This window comes from Chiloscyllium punctatum, chromosome 17 (genome assembly GCF_047496795.1).
Source record: "Chiloscyllium punctatum isolate Juve2018m chromosome 17, sChiPun1.3, whole genome shotgun sequence".
Taxonomy (NCBI): domain Eukaryota; kingdom Metazoa; phylum Chordata; class Chondrichthyes; order Orectolobiformes; family Hemiscylliidae; genus Chiloscyllium; species Chiloscyllium punctatum.
The window spans coordinates 73007330-73025054 of NC_092755.1; the positions used below are offsets into that span (position 1 = coordinate 73007330).

Consider the following 17725-nt stretch of genomic DNA (forward strand, 5'->3'; position numbering starts at 1 on the left):
TCAACCTGCTGCAGAGTTAACACAACACCTCTGAGGCTAGTGAGAGTCTCCGGCACACACTACCCTGTGCGCCGCAGAGCCCCTAGATGTCATTGTCGTGGACGAAGAGCCTAGCCCATGGAAGGCTCGGGCACAACCCACGCTCCTCAGCGCGGTTGGTCCAGATCGCTGTGCGCAGGCGCCAGCGCCTGGATGGTCACGTGACGGCTTCGTTCTCGGAACGCAGTGACGTTGCGCGCACCAGCTGGTGGAATGTTGAGACAATGGCTGCGCCGTTCTATAGGTTGATGTCTCGCTGTAGCCGTTTGTCCAGGTCATTACCATGAAATTGCTACAATTCTTCATTCTGTTGACCGGGTTCGCCCTCGGCTTGCTGCGGAGACTTAGCTGTATTGGTCTGGACGTGCCGAGACCCTCCTCTGGTAGTGTCGGTGAAGTGTTCTGTTCTCCCGCCCCACAGCCGGCTTTAACTTGCATTTTGTCTTTTAGAAGGACCCTCTCCCTGGCTCTGCTCCACGGCAGGAAACGAAGGTGGCAAAGAGTGGCGCTGGGGCTGGGTGCAACGCTGGCCGCTATTCCCATTTCACAGGTACAGCGACCATCTACTTTTAAAATGCGCGTTATAAATAGGGAAGTAGTCTGAGGCGCGCGTAGGTCAGAGCTGTAAATGTTGTTCAATCATGTTGAATATTTGCCTGAGACAACCGGAGCATGTAGCCTGATCACGAGAAGGGCTTTTGCCCGAAACGTCGATTTCGCTGCTCCTTGGATGCTGCCTGAACTGCTGTGCTCTTCCAGCACCACTAATCCAGAATATCGTTGTTTTAGTCTCAACCTCGCCCCTCATTTTAAAACCTGATTGAGGTACACTAACAAATAATGATATTTCTAAGTTCTTTAGTCAGAGAAACTTGTCGCTGTGGCATGAACAGTTAGAATATTAAAATTAATGCCCGGATTCTTCAGGTAGTTTGTTCAGGATTGCAGTCCAAGCGTGCAATTTACCAGTGGATCTTTACAATATAAAAATTGTAGGGAAAAGATCACGTGACTTCCCAAGGCTGCCCCACGTAAGGCAATGTGACTAAACGTTAGGTCGTTGTGTTCTTCATTGGCTGCCTTGGGATCTCCTGAAGTTGTCAAATGTTCTGTGTAACGGAAGTTTGCTTTTGTTTTTGCTTTGAACAGATTTTAGAAAAACAACAAGACAAATGTTGGAAAAATATGAAAAATTTCTCTCTGATCTTGCGATGATTGTAACTAGTATGGAATGAGCTACCAAAGGAAATGATGGAGGCTGGCATAATTATAACATTTTAAAACCTATCTGGATGGGTATATGAATAGGAATGGTTTAGAGGAATATGGGCCAAGTGCTGGGAAATGCGACTAGATTAGTTTAGGATATCTGGTCGGCATGGATGAGTTGGACTGAAGGGTCTGTTTCCGTGCTGGATTTGTCTGTGACTCGAGTGCAGCGAACTACTCTTGTATCATAAAAACGGAAAGAACTACAGATGTTGTCAGTCAAAAACAAATTATATTAGGGCTGGTATGATGGCCCAGTAATTAACACTGCTGCCTCACGATGCCACGTATTCAGGTTCAGTTCCAGCTTCTGACTGTCTGTGTGCAGTTTGCACATTCTCCCTGTGTCTTTGTGGGTTCCTATCGGGTGTTCTGGTTTCTTCCCATTGTCCAAAGATGTCCACATTAGGTGGATTGGCTATGCTAAATTACCCAGTGTTCAGGAATGTGTAGGTTCGCTGTGTTATCCATGAGAAATGCAGGGTTATAGGATAGGGTCGGGGGATGGGTGTGGGTGGGATCCTCTTTGGAGGGTTGGTGTAGACTTGTTGGGCCAGCTGGTCTGTTATCTCACTGGGGATTCTATAAGTTGTTGGAAAAGCTCAGCGGGTCTGGCAGCATCTGTGAAGAGAAACCAAAGTTAATGTATCATCAGATGATCCAGTCATAATCTTTACTCCACATAGGAGCTAGTCCTATGAATACAGTCAGGGCTCCCTGAGCAAGCTGACCACCTTTTCTGTTGCTTCCCTATCCTGTGGGAAAAGTGGAACCACTGACTATCAAACCATCCCCCACACAAACCGTTTTGCTTTGTTTTATGTTGAATATTACAGCTTTATACCAGGTTTTGTTTTGGTAATAACTTGTCAACATAGTTCATACTTCTCAAAAAAGGTCATGACCAATGTTGCTAAGACAGGAGATCTCGGATAGGTTAGGGCTTCACTTATGTGATCAGTTTACTTTCTTACTCTCTCCACATTGAATGATGGCAGACAAGTTGTTCATTTAGAACAGTCGTTCCCTTGCTGAGGAATACATTGGCAGAGCTGGCCGCCCTTTTTCAATCTTTCTGCTTCTCTGGCTCCCACTACATTCGCTTCTGAGACCATTTTCTCCTCCTGTTACTCCCCCTCCCTTTTTTACTGGAGGAGAGGGAATACCTTAAGTGAATGGAGAAATAATCCTGTCAGGGTGAAATGGAAATGGGCAAGTTAAAACTTAGGGACAATACTTCACAATTTTGTAAGATGTCTTCAGGTATTGCTTTGGGCAGTGACTGTGATGATTTATCTCATAGACAGGAAAATGTGACTACACATGCTCCCCTCTTCATAGACCTTCCTCAGTGCCCTTTGCAATGCAAGAAATTGGTCATTTGGTGCTTATTTCAGATTCTCTGGGTTTGTGGCTTGACTTTTGTGGGTCCAAGGGGTTGTAAAAGTACTGATGCCTCATTAAAAGCAACAAATTTGGATAATGCACATGAATGTGAAAAGCAGCTGCCACATGTGTGTGGTGTGAATTCCATCAAAGTACCAAAATGGAGACTTGCTACTATTTTACGTCCAATCTCTTTGCACCAGTAAAAGGCAATTGAGAGCCAGCATTTCTCTTCTTTTCTTCATTCATGGGACATGAGCATCATTGGCAATGCCAATTTTTTTTTGTAATCACTAATTGCCATTGATAAAGCTGTTGCCTTAACAGCACAAAGTACTGTGAGGAAGAGAGTTCCTCAAAATGATCTATGACTTAGACTCGTACAGCACAGAAACAGGCCCCTTGGACCAACCTGTATCGTGCTGTCCATGATCCCATACTAAACTAATCTCACCTGCCTGCGCTTGACCCATATCCCTCCAAACATTTCTTATTCATTATTTAAATATCTTTTAAATGTTGTAACTGTACATGCATCCACCACTTCCTCTGGAAGTTCATTCCACACACCAAACTATTTTGTGTTTAAGAAAAACATTGGCCCTCGTTTCTTTTGTAAATCTTTCTCCTCTTGCCTTCAAACATGTTCTCTAGTCTTGAAATAGTTCACCCTGCCATTCATCTTAACTATATCCCTCATGATTTTATTAACCTCTATAACGTCACCCTTCGACCTCCTACACTCCAGTGAAAGAAGTCCCAGCCCCTCCTTATAACTCAAACCCTCTGTTCCCAGCAATATCCTGGTAAAACTCTCCTGACTTACAGGAGAACTTGTAGTTTCATTTATTCATTCACAGGATGTGAACATCACTGGTTAAAGCCAATGTGGTGAACTGCTGCCTTGAGTGTTGCCATCTACAATGCCATTAGGGAGGGAGTTCCAGGATTTTGTGACAGTGAAGAAACAGCAATATATTTCCAAGTCGGGATACTGTGTGGTTTGGAGAGAAACTTGCATGTGATGGCTTTCTCATTATCTCCTGCCATTGTTGGTAGAGGTTGAGAGTTTAGAAGGTGTAGTCTAAGGAGAGTTACTGTGGTGCACCATGAAAATGGTGCATATTGTTGCTCCTACTGTGTTGATAGGAGTAAATATTGAAGGTGTTAGGGCACCAGTCAGATGTGCTGCTTTGTCCTGGATAGTGTTGTTATTGGAGCAGTACAGATGGGGAGTATTCCATCACACTGTCTTGTAGATGGTGGACAGATCTTGTGGAGTCAGGAGGTGAGTTGCTTATTGCAGGATTCTTAGCCACTGTAGTCAGTGTTTATGTGGTTATTTTGGCTCGCTTTCTAGCCAATGGTGACACCCAGGATGTTGTGTTTTGTGTGGGGGAAATTCAATAATAGTAATGCCACTGAATGTCAAGATATGATAGATGATCTTATTGGTGATAGTCATTGGCTGACACTCAAGTGTCACAGATCTTTGCCACTCGGCCTATCTGTCTAAAGATGCTTAGATTCTTCAGTCTTTACTTTTGCTCTGATATACTGAGTTCCCCATCAGTGAGGATGAGGATATTTCTGGAAACTCCTCTTCCTGCACTGTGGTTGATTGCCCATCACCATTTATGCCTGAATGTAGCAGGACTACGAAGCTTAAATCTGATGCATTGGTTGTGGGATTGTATAGCTCTGTCTGTTGCTTGCCAGTCCTGTGTGGTAGCTTCATTGGTTGACACTTTGTTTTTAGGAATATCTGGTGCTGCTCCTGACATGAAAAATGTGTTGCTGGAAAAGTGCAGCAGGTCAGGCAGCATCCAAGAATCAACGTTTCGGGCATAAGCCCTTCTTCAGGAATGAGGAGGGTGTGCCAAGCAGGCTAAGATAAAAGGTAGGGTGGAGGGGCTTGGGGGAGGGGCGTTGGGAATGCGATAGGTGGAAGGAGGTTAAGGTGAGGGTGATGGGGTGGAGAGGTCGGGAAGAAGATTGCAGGTCAAGAAGGCGGTGCTGAGTCAGAGCGTTGGGACTGAGAAAAGGTGGGGGGAGGGGAAATGAGGAAGCTAGAGAAATCTGCATTCATCCCTTGTGGTTGGAGGGTTCCTAGGCGGAAGATGAGGTGCTCTTCCTCCAGGCGTCATGTTGACATGGTCCTGCAATGGAGGAGGCCAAGGTTCTGCACGTCCTTGGCGGAGTGGGAGGGGGAGTTAGTGTTCAGCCACGGGGCGGTTGGGTTGGTTGGTGCGGGTGTCCCAGAGGTGTTCTCTGAAACCTTCCGCAAGTAGGTGGCCTGTCTCCCCAATGTAGAGGAGGCCACATCGGGTGCAGCAGACGCAGTAAATGATGTGTGTGGAGGTGCAGGTGAATTTGTGACGGATATGGAAGGGTCTCTTGGGGCCTTGGAGGGAAGTGAGGGGAGAGGTGTGGGTGCAAGTTTTGCATTTCTTGCGGTTGCAGGGGAAGGTGCTGGGAGTCGACGTTGGGTTGGTGGGGGGTGTGGACCTGACGAGGGAGTCGCGGAGGGAGTGGTCTTTCCGGAATGCTGATAGGGGAGGGAAATATATCCTTGGTGGTGGGGTCTGTTTGGAGGTGGCGGAAATGACGAAGCATAATACGATGTATCTGGAGGTTGGTGGATTGGTAGGTGAGGACCAGTGGGGTTCTGTCCTGGTGGCGATTGGAGGGGGCGGGGTTCAAGGGCGGAGGAGCGGGAAGTGGAGGAGATGCGGTGGAGGGCATCGTCAATCACGTCTGGGGGGAGCTTGCGGCCTTTGAAGAAGGAGGCCATCTGGGTTGTACGGTATTGGAACTGGTCCTCCTGGGAGCAGATGTGGCGGAGGTGAAGGAATTGGGGATGGCGATTTTACAGGGGACAGGGTGGGAGGAGCTGTAATCTAGGTAGCTGTGGGAGTCAGTCGGTTTATAATAAATGTCAGTGTTTGTCGCCCAAGATAGAAATGGAGGGAGAAATGGTCTATGAAGGGGAGGGAGGAGTCTGAGACGGTCCAGGTAAATTTGAGGTCTGGGTAGAAGGTGTTAGTAAAGTGGATGAACTGTTCAACCTCTTTGTGGGAGCATGAGGTAGTGCCGATACAGTCATCGATGTAGCGGAGGAAAAGGTGGGGGGTGGTGCCAGTGCAGCTGCAGAAGATGGACTGTTCCACATATCTGACAAAGGGGCAGGCATAGCTGGGGTCCATGTGGGTGCCCATGGCTACCTCCTTTTGGTTTGGAGGAAGTGGGAGGATTGGAAAGAGAAGTTGTTCAGGGTGAGGACCAGTTCAGTCAGTTGAAGGAGGGTGTCAGTGGAAGGGTACTGGTTGGTACGGCGGGAAAGGAAGAAGCGGAGGGCTTTGAGTCCTTCGTGATGGGGGATGGATGTGTACAGGGACTGGATGTCCATGGTGAAGATAAGGCGTTGGGGACCGGGGAAGTGAAAATCATGGAGGAGGTGGAGGGCGTGGATGGTGTCCCGAACGTAGATGGGGAGTTCTTGGACTAAGGAGGACAGGACCGTGTCGAGATATGCAGAGAGGAGTTTGGTGAAGCAGGAGCAGGCTGAGACAGTGGATTGGGTGGGGCAGTCAGGTTTGTGGATTTTGGGCAGGTAATAGAAACGTACATTCCCTGCAGTCAGCCTACCCCAGCTCAGGACAACACTCTCACAGACCTGCAAAGGACCTCTACTGTTCTTCATCCTCCGAAGAGTCCATACACTAAACAAACAGTTCTTCCTAGCCATATCGGAAATTAAAGACAGTACGTACCAAAAACTTTCATGTACTTGCCCCCACACTCCGCATTCCTCAACTGTTGAGGTTACAGATTGTAGTGCCTCATGAATGTCTTAAGTTGCTAGATCTGTTTGAAATCTGTCCCATAGAACACAATGCCACCCAAAGTGATATAGTCCTGGCTTCATGTCAATAATACTTTGTCTGTACAAAGACTGTGCAATGTTCATTCTTACTGGTGCTGTTGTGGACAGAAGCATCTGCTCTCGGGAAACTGGTGAAGATGAGGTGAAGTACATTTTTTTTCTTTTTCACTTCCCTCAGCACCTGCTGCAAGCCCAGTATAGCAGTAACATCCTTTGGGACTTAGCCAATTCAGTCAGTACTAAGCAACTAGGCCACTCTTGGATAGATGTTCTCTGTCTTTCTGCCACCCCACCCTGTGCACTTTGTGTCCTTCAATGCACCCTAGAAATGGTGTTCAACGTTGAGGAGAACTGATTCGTCATCTGAGGAGGATGTGATAGATTATATGTGCTAATCAGCGGGAGCTTTCCTTGCCTTTGCTTGACCTCATGCCCTGCAACTTCATAGAGCCCAGAGTCTATGTTGAGGACTCCTATGACCATTCCCTCCCAACTGTATGCCTTGGTGCCACCACCTCTGGCAGGTCTGTTCTGCCAATGCAGCAGGGACATAACCAGTGATGGTGGTATCTGGGACGTAGTCATTCTCATGGAGTCATTATCTGTGTAATGTAAGGCTGTTGCTTGATTATTCTGTGCTAACTTTGACCAAAGTGCAAAAAAAATGTACTAAGGAAGAGTTTGCAGGGTTGTGCATGCTGTTGCATTTCTCGTGCCTTGGTTGATGTTAGGTGATCTATCTGGTGTCATTCCTTTTTTTTGTGAGACTTTGTGTTGGTACTGAGTGACTTGCTGGGTCAGCTAAGAATCACCTACATTCCTATGGAACTGGAGTCACACATAGACTAGACCATGTGAGGTTGGCAAAATCAGATGGATATTTGATAATTGATAATGGTTTCATCATTCTTGGACTAGCTTTTAATTCCAGCTTTATTAATCCCATTCGCATTTCATCATCTGCTCTGATGCATTTTGAATCCATGTTCCTAGAACATATAGCATTACCTGTAAGTCACCCTTTCTCCTAAATTGGTGGTTCAGGAAATATAAATTAAAGTATGTAAAGGAAGCGAGCAATTATTTGAACTTAAATCTGGGATTAAGAGGTGAAGATGATTTAAACTGGAAAATAAAATACTTCAAAAAAAAATTCTGTTCTGAAGGAATGAGTCTTGAAGCTGTTTTCAGGGCCAGTGATTGTTGGCTGGCACTAATTTTGCTGATGACATAGTGCAAATAAGTGATTTTTACAATTAACATTTTTTGGGCATGTTTGATGGAGATGGACTCCCATTCATGATGTGCTGTGTCTTTCCATGGCACACCCATTAGCGACATTGTTCTACTGCAACCTGAGAGGTTGGGTAACTTGAGCCGCTGTTTCCAGATTTACACATTTAATCGCACGTGTACAGAGCATGGATTTTATTCCATAATGGTGAGTTCTGGGAGCCTCAATGTTATCACAAATGGAAGGTCTGTGCCATGAACTGCCTCTGTAATTTGGATCTCTCTTCTGGTGAAGGGCTTCTGCTCAAAACGTCGACTCTTCTGTCCCTCGGCTGCTGCCTGACCTGTGCTTTTCCAGCACCACACTTTTATCACCTGTGTTCTCTCCCACCTTGCTGACCAATCTTTCTGAAATAGATGCTTCAATTTTAGTTTTTTAATGAAGTGCCTGTGCCGGAGATAGTAATTTATTCTAATAACTTAATTGAATGGAATTGGTGTACAGAACTGAAATACGTTTATTAGTCTGGATTAATTATGATGTTCATAGTGTGTATCTGCAAATTCTGCCTTTAACGTTTCCTCTCAGTTGACGATATTTATACCTAACACTTGATTTTTCAGTCGCAGTCTGTGTCAACGTCTCTCGCCCATGAGGATTTAATCAAACGGGCTGTCTCATTGGTAACTGATGGTGCCAATACTTTTCTGTCACAAACAACACTTGCACTTATTGATGCTTTGACAGAATATACTAAGGTATGTTGAAGTAGTTTGCTTGGAAGCAGCCAACAATTTTAATTTTTTTTTAATCTACAGGCTGTTTTCCTCAGCCGTAGGCCTAAGAATCTGCCCTTTGCAGTAGTTTGAACTTCCATTTGCTAACTGACACAACTTGCGAGAAGACTTTTATGTATTCCTGAAGTGAGGACTTGGGCTACATTATGCTCTGTCTTGGCATCACGTGTTTTTGGTGGTGATCAGTAAGTTGATCTCCCCAGTCATTGTACAGAAGAGGCCACTTGGCCCCCAGAATCTGTAGTTTGGTTAAAACACAGACCCTATGTGTCAAAAAAAACCTATGTTTTCTTTGTGTTTACAGAATGATATAGATTGTAATAGAATGATAAACTTTACATATAAGTTTATACAGTTTTAAAGAATTCAAAATATCATAACTCCTAGTTGTCTGTTAAAATGTTAGCCTAATGAAAGTAAATCTGTCTCTGTGTATTACTTGTTTTTTTAAAAGAAATGGTGTTTTGGTATAAGTATGTTGGTTTACTCTAGGCTGTCCACACTTTAGTCTCCCTTCAGCAGCAGTACTCTGGTCTTGTTGGCCACATAAGCGATAAAGAGGAAGATGCCATTTGGCAGGTCATAATTGAGGCTCGTGTAAAGGTATGTTTCAATGTTTCCTCTCATAAGTACTTCAGAGCTAAAATGGGAAGGGAACTTTTTTCCTGTTTCAAATTTCTGGCATGAGTGACATAAGATAAACCACATGAAGTTCAGCCTGTTGCAAAGTGTACTTTCTGCTCCAATACTGTCCTTTACACCTAACAGCATTCCCTACTTTGCAACCCATTCACTTCATTTGTTGAGTTTACCAACCTTGTTTCAAATTGAACGCATTTTAGTTTGGAGTTTATATTTGCAAGAGATAATTTAGGATTTCCCATTGTAGGGCATGTATGCCAGAAAGGATATAGCTACTATCCCAAAAGGGGGCATAGACTGAGAATTGGGGTCAGACCGTTCAGTAGAGATGGTCTGAGGCACTTCTACAGAAACAGGGCGATAGATGTTTGGAACTCTCTCTTACACTAACTGCAGCGGATACAGGATCAGTTAATTTTAAATCTCTAATATCTAAGTGATTATTAGACAAAGGTATTGAGGAATATGGGCTGATGGCAGGTATATGGAGTTAAGCCACAGATCAGCCATGATCTCATTTTAGTTGGGTGGGTGGAACGGGCTTGAGGAGCTGATTGGCTGGCTTTGGTTCCTATGTTCTACTGACCATCTAGACAAAGCTGGGTTCAAATCCAGCTCAAAAAGGTATGAAGATAAGGTGTTTACCACACCCTGCTGTAAATAGTTAATTCTCAGAAACTGTGACTATCAGAAGGTTAGGAATATATATTGTAAAATCAGAATACGGATGAAAATTTTAATTTGTTCATTCTGGAATTACTTGCTCCAGCGACAGGTTTCAAAAGTTGCAATATTAGGCATTCAGTCCGTCCATTCAAGATGACCTGTATCCCCTGAATTAGGCGAGGAGATTGGTTATTCACCTTGTCCTACCTCTAAATTAGGTCAAGGTTATTCGGTTTGTGTTCTGAATTCCACATGCCCTCTAACCCTAATGATCTCTTATGTCCATGAATCTCTCCACCTCTACCTGAAAAATATTCAATGACCCTTCATCCACTGACTTCTGAGGCACATATTTCCCAAATTAGTCCAGCCTCTGATTTTCCCCTTGTGCCTAAACGGGCTACTCCTGTTTTAAAAATCTGTCCCCTAGTTCTGGACTTGCCTGCAAGCATACATCGTTTTAACACTCACCTTCTCAAAACCATTCAGTATCTTAAGCTTCAGTCAAATCACTCCTCCCTCAAACTTCAGTGAAATCCAATTCAGCCTGTCTGATCTTTCCTAATAATAAGGAAACTTATTCACTCCAGGTATCAAATCAATAAACCTCCTTTTGAATTGTCTTCAATGTGTTTAAAGCCTTCCTTCAATAACATGACAAAATCTGCATGCAGATGTGGTCTAAACAATGCCATGATGCCAATTAATTGATAGCTCAGTTGCCTAATGCCATTTTTACAGTACCTTGAGATCTTGTTTGAATAATCCAAAATTTGGATAATCGAGGCTGTACTGTATATAACTGAAGCATAACCTTTTTACTTCTGTGTCAAATTCCTCTCATAATTAAGGTGTGAATGGAATTCTATCCTTTACCATTTGTATCTGTATACTAAACTTTTGTAGCTTCTAATTGATGGATTCTAAGATTTGCATCTCCACTGCTGTATGGAGAGTCCATTCCATGTATTAGATCTGTATCCCCTTTGAAGTAAAGGCTTCCACACATTGATCCAACGTTTGTTAGTTTGAACCGTGGTCCCTGTTCATAAGCTTTTGATTTAAATTAAAATTTTTAACTATTTTAATTAACCTTTTTTTAAAAAGCTTATTTTCTCCACAGGGATGCACTATGGTGTATATTTTTAATTGACAGAAGATTTTCAACAGCTTTTCTTTATGCCTAGATAAACTGCCAATCATATAACTTGTGCTATATTTTGTAATTCACTGCAGAGTAACATGTATCGCGAAAAGTATTTGAGCTTTGAGTCAAAGTGGCTGACTGCAATCAAGGTGTCTGAAATGGCAGCAGAGGCTGCATATCAAGCAGGTATCAAGCTTCTAAAGACATGGTTTGGTTGCATTGTTTTTAATTACAAAAACAAGAGAAATGCTTTTTCAAGTGACAATACCAATATTATGAAAAAGATGCAAGTATATTGTTGGCCGGGAGAGGTTGTTAGCACTCAAACATATAACAGTAATGTGGAGTATTTCCCAGGACACATTTTTTTTCTTGCATCAAATAATAATAAAATAATTCACCATGCAGTATCTATTTAAATGAGAAACTGCAATTTTTTTCTTGCATTTGATAATGTTACAGTCAGAAACCAAAGCCTACTTTAGGTTAAACATCAACATAAATGTTGGGCCGAATCATCTTTAATATCTATTTGGAATAATGCAGCTAGTTTTTAATGAGTACATACTCAGCAGGAATTGTCCTGAATGGAGTAACAACAAATTGCATTTAAATAGCACCTTTTAACACAGTAAAAACATCCCAAGGTACTCCATTGGAGTGTTATCAAACAAATATGACACCAAGCCACACAGGCATTTTGGCAAGCGACCAAAAATTTGGTAAAAGATGACTTTTAAGAAGAGCCTTAAAGGAAGTATGAGAAGAATGAGCAGTTTAGGAAGAGGGTTCATTTTTTGAATTTGAAGTGTTGCTGGATCAGTTTGTATCGTTCAGCACACTCTGAACAGGCGCAAGAGCTAAATCTACTTGTGGACTGTGCAGGATGATACTTTACATATTTGTTTGATTTCTTCCAGAGTGTGGCATACTGCTGTGATAGCATTTAAACTATGTCAATGGGTATCACTGGCCTGGTCAGTATCCATTGGCTGTCCATAATTTCCCTTGAGATTGGTGATTTTGGTTTTTGGGTAGAGAGTTGGACTCTTGAGAGTGCAATTTAGTTAATGTCAAGATGGCTGCTGAGAGCATCTTTGAGGTCATGTCTTTGCTCTCGTTGTTACCACTGCTCCATATTGAGCTGTTTATTTGATGGGCATTAATGGCAGTACTGTAAACTGTGATTTGATGGTGCTTGCAAAATTTATCATCTGCCAGTGTTAAGAAGTCCAACCTAGGAAGAGCATCCTTCTGGATGTGTGAATTTTATTCCATTTGTGATATCCGTCATCCTTAGGAACAGGGGCAAAATATTTTGGGGGGTGGGGGGGGTGGGGGGAGAGGGGAGAAATGGGACAGCTCCAGTTGTGAGCTCCACAACATTGAAGGATTGAGTTGAACAGAAATGTCTCAATGTTTTGTCTTGTGTCTGATTTCTGGAGGTGGTGTACTATAAAGGCACATTAATTCCAGTCAAGTCTATTCATCTTGTTTCCTCCCACAGTCCAGAGATGTGCAGGGTAGGTGGATTGACCAAGCTAAATGCAGGGTTATGGGGATTGGATTGGGGGCTAGGTCTGGATGGAGGTGCTGTTTGGAGGGTCAATGCAGAGTCGATGGGCTGAATGGCCTCTGTCTGCGCTGTAGAAATTCTGTGACCCAACACCCATTGCCTTTTTGTTGAGTAAATTTTGAGATTGTCACCATTTTAAGTAGGCCACCGATTTGGCCTAGCTCTGACTGTAAAGCTTTTTGTGCAGGTGCCGATTCAGCATCAGTAACTGCACACACTCACATACAGATGGCACAGACCCAGGTGGCAGAGATCAAGCAACTGGCCCTGAAAGCGGAGGCTAAACTGGCTCAAGTACAAGTCGAAGAAATTCATCTCAAAAGAACAGAAGAAGCTGCAGTGAAAACCAGCAAAGAGGTTGCAAACCTGTTGGCGAAAGACGATGAAATACCTGAACAGTATCTCCGGGAAGACTAATCTGCTCGAAAGAAATAATTTGCTGTACATGGGAATTAGGGACTAGAGCAATTTGAGATTTGCAAAGGTTTGTAAATTATACAATGACAATTTTGTAATAAACAGTTCATTCATTTTGTTTAGATTTCCTAGAGATCATTTTGGGGAAGAAGAAAAGTTATCAAAATAGAAATGCTAACTAGTCAGTTGTGCCAACTTGGACTTTTTGCAAAATTGTGTGTTTATACCATCTTTAACTGGACCATCCACCTTCTATATGTAACCAGAGAGAACTGCTGTAATAACTAAGAACTTCAAATAGTTGCTAAATAAGCAAGTCATTTAGCTGAGCCGAAGGCTATCAGATGGAGTTCATATCCACCTACTCAGAGGAAATCTCAGCACAGCATGTAACTCCCAATAGCTCTGAGTTTACTATGGTATTGTAGTAGTTTGACTGAAGTTTTCAGTTTGCTTTTCAAAAGAATCCAGTTAGCTTCACCTGATTCAGGTTTGTTACCATTCAAGACTTTGAAGTTTTCTGTTGCCTTGAACAGTGTTGGTGATGGAGAGGAAAAATGGGAGAATGTGACAAGAGACACCAAGCTCTTGAGAGTGAGAGCATAAATTTGATTCTCTCCTTGGGGTTTAAACAGCTACTAAGTGGTGCCTATCTTATTTCCATGTATTTTCATCTCTGCTAATCTCCCCTCACTTTTAGGTGGTTGCCAATTCTGGCTTCCACCCCTGAGAGACTAGATATCGCCAATTCCTAACATGAAAGTCAGTGGCTATTTGGCAGCAATATCAGCTTACCATTTACTTGTCCAGGCCTCCCTCCAACCCTTGGGCTTGCATGATGTTTAGTTTGTCACTGTTTAGAGTGTTGAACATTCAAGGGACTAACCGTGTCTTTTCTTAGTCCAGGGGCTACATTTGGTCTGCCCACAAGTAGGGATTAGTGAACTTGCAGTGCAGATAACTGAGCCACAGTCAATACTACAGGCCAAGTGCAGCCATTCTGGGGGATTACCAACTACTACAAGAGAGCTTGTAAACTCTGGGGAGTTCCATGCTGTGCTGTGATTGCAAGTTCCCACCTACTCAGTCTGTGCTAGGCTGTACTCAGTCAGGGCTGTCCTCCCAAGTTAGTCTGGGTGGTTGGTCACTGACGATCAGGTATTAATGATTGGGGTAATCTGTGCTGTAGCAAAGAAAATGGGAAGCTCAAACTAGAGGTTGGTATTCATTGGACTGGGTTGCCACGGGCATGATGGTTAAAAAGAAGTAATTCAAGAGAGTGTACTCTAATTGTGTAAGAGGAGATGGGTCGCTGCTGAAATTGTTACAAGTGGCTATCCGTCTGGCCTCAGCGTGAAAGTGTATGACCAATAAAGATATGGCAATTTGCAAAACTGTGGACTTTGGTTAAATTAAAGATGTTCAGAATAACATAAATAGGCTGAATGAAAACTGGGAGCACAAAAGGTCATTGACAATGTAGGGACAGAAAAGGGATCATTGATGGGGGAATCACTGTTAGTCTCTGGTCTATTCTGTAACTCACTGAGGACACAGAGCTGATCGTGTGCCATCTTTTCACCAATCTCAGCCACACAATAGTGAAACAAAATGGCTGTTACTACATGCAGAGTGAGTGGAATAAGTTACTGTCCTCTTCTGTGCAGATGGAGAATAATTAATTTCATGTCAGACCCTGCGACAGGATAATTGTATCAATTGTGCATCCACTGATTGTATATCACCATCCACCTGTAATCAAATTGGATTTATTGATTTATCTAGCAACAATTAAATTTGAGTGTAAGATCCTTAAGCAATTGTGATCACTGTGTATTTTGCCGTTGGGCCCCGGTCATGTCAGACACTCCAGTCTATGCAGAGGCAAACTTTAAAAAGCCTCACCTGGGATTGACATTTCTGGGTCACTTCTTGTACCTGTACCTTGAAGACAGTGTTTCAGAGCTGTCACATTCACTCACTCTACCCCTGTGTGATGTTGAAGTGTGGCTTTTTTCAGGAGTGATATGTTGTGTATAAGTTTCTGAATTTTGCCCCTCCCAGTGTACCATGCCAGATCATGCCCCACAAAGCTCACTAAAGAAAACACTTCAGCAAAAAATGGGAAACTTTCATCCTTTGGCTCTTAAATTGATTGTAGTCAACTTCTGTACAACTGTAGACACTTCTGGCATAGTCATAGAGTTGTACAGCACAGAAACAGACCCTTCGGTCCAACCAGTCCGTGCTGAACATAATGCTAAACTACACTAGTCCTGCCTGCCTACTCCTGACCCATTTTCCTCCCAGCCTTTATTCCTGGATCTATCCAAATGTCTCTTAAACGTTTTTGTACCTGCGTCCACCATTTCCTCAGGATGTTCATTCCACACATGAACCACCCTCTCTTTTTAAAAAAAAAAGTGCCTCATGTCTTTTTTTTAATATAAATCTCTTTCTTCTCAACTTAAAAGTGTGCCCGCTGGTCTTGAAATACCCCATTTTAGGGAAAAGCCAGTGTTAGATAATTTGATTTTTAAACAAGCAATTCTGGGCATAATGTGATAGGAGTTACTGTTCCATGCACTCAAAGAAAGATACTTTGAATTTAAAAGGCATAGATGAGCTCTCTATTTTTAAGGTAATGTTAATAGAAACAAAAATAAAAGCAAAATATTGTGGATGCTGGAAATCCAAAATAACACACAAGTGCTGGAGATAATCAGCAACTCTGGAAGCTGCTGTCAAGAGAAACCGTGAATGTTTCGAGTCCAATGGCTTCTTTGGAACTGAAGGGGCTGGAGAATTTTTTTATTATGCTATTGACAAGGGGGAGGAGAAGCAAGTAGTAAGAGGGTGCTCAGATCAAAAGACAAAGGGAGTGCTTATGGTTGCATGGAGAGATTAAGACGCAAGGTGTTAAAGATGGCTATGAATAGAAAATAGGTCAGCCCTACTGAGAACAAACCCATACAAACAATATGGTATGGGTGGTGGTGTGTGTAGATTTAATTGAATTGGAGGGAAGTGTTCATATTCTGAAGGTTTGTGAACTAAATGTTGAGGCCTGAAGGTTGTAATGTGCTCAAGAAAAGAATGATATGCTTTTTCTCCAGCATGTTTTCAGCTTTGCTGGAACACTCTAGTAGACCCAAGATGGGAATGTTAGCCTGGAAGCAAGGTGTTCCACAAATCGGAGATTGATCATGAGCTGTTTGTGCATTGGCAAGTCTGTTAACATTAGGATACATCTGATTGTGCACAGGCATTGGTATTCCAGGTACTGTAAGAAGCCCCAGATCAGACAGTGACCTTCAGTCAATAGAACAGAACGAGAGGCATGTGTTCACTCAATTGGAGGCTATAAACTGGTATTCTGTTGTGTATTGGCTGAGTTTTATTAAATTCCCTTTGTACTTACCATAACCATAATGTATTCTATGAAACTAGCATGTTCATGTAACTAATTAGGATTAGTAACATTAGATTGGCTGTCTTAACTCGATCTGTAACTGTACTTGACTTAAGTTTAACAACTGAAATTAATGAGAACTCCCAAAATTTACTAAGATGATTGAATTGGAAAAATGAGACCATTCATACTTGGGGAAAGATTTGATTCTGATTTTACAGTCTATCTTGTCACCGCTTTATGTTTTATTATGATTTTTCCTTTCAAGAAAAAACAACCCTGCAGCCAAATAAAGCGTTTTGGCCCATCATACTTTCTCCACAACTGTCAAAACATTATTCATAGGGTCCTGAGTCAAACAAGCATTGATTATAAAAGCTCAATAGAGCCATGGATTCCAAAAGATAACAAAGTGACATTTTAGGACATTACCTGCAGAACTCCCAATTCTGACCACTTGATGTATGGGCAACTGATATCTGGTCCCATCAGTAAATATCACAAATGTTCATAGAATATATGACCAGCTATATATTATCATGACGACCTTGGATGGATGTACATGCATCAGCTCTGCCTCACTATTGTAAGAATGTGAAGGAGATAGTCATTTGATCTCACAAAGATTTATTCCTTCCCATAATGTGTTTGCTACATTCGGTGATTATTCTTTCTCTGCACTTTTCCTGTTGTGTAAAGCTTTAACAAACTACTGTAGTTTTAACATTAAACAATTACGGATTATCTCTTTTTTTTTATTATTGTTGAGTATGTGGACATCACTGGTTATGCCAGCATTTATTACCCATCCCTAATTGCTCAGATAAGAGTCAACCACATCACTGGAGGTCTGAAGTCATGTAGATCAGACCAGGTAAGGATGGTAGTCTCCCTCCCTAAAGGACATTAGTGAAACGACAATTGACAATGGAATCATGGTCATCATTAGATTCTTAATCCCTGATTTTTTAAAATTCAGGTCTCCAGAACATTACCTGGATTAACAGTCCAGTGATAATACCACTAGGCCATTGCCTTCCCAACTATCACCTCATCTACTGACGAGGGCTAATTTTTTGCTCAGCTTAGGTATTTTACTGTTCACTTAAAGGTTATTATATCATGAGATGAATTTTTTCCACATTTATTTCCTTTCTGCTTATGTATTATAAAGTGCTTTTCAGTATTGTGCAGTTAAAATCAAGACAACAATTTGATTGCGAAGAGCTTGGCTGATGAGAAGTCATTGGTCGT

The 17725-nt window shown here is 42.5% G+C and overlaps 1 protein-coding gene across 2 annotated transcripts; it reads left to right on the forward strand.

The window, feature by feature from the left end:
- Positions 1–71: 71 nt before the first annotated feature.
- LOC140487967 (diablo IAP-binding mitochondrial protein-like) lies at positions 72–14453 on the forward strand. 2 transcript variants are annotated; one of them, XM_072587439.1, is made up of 6 exons: positions 72–313; positions 490–589; positions 8438–8572; positions 9104–9214; positions 11156–11252; positions 12830–14453. In XM_072587439.1, exons 1-6 carry the CDS (start codon positions 87–89, stop codon positions 13057–13059), a joined length of 900 nt encoding a protein of 299 aa, XP_072443540.1. In that variant the 5' UTR covers positions 72–86; the 3' UTR covers positions 13060–14453. The 2 variants fall into 2 exon arrangements, with proteins under 2 accessions (XP_072443540.1, XP_072443541.1); XM_072587440.1 differs by having other exon boundaries at positions 493–589.
- Positions 14454–17725: the final 3272 nt, after the last annotated feature.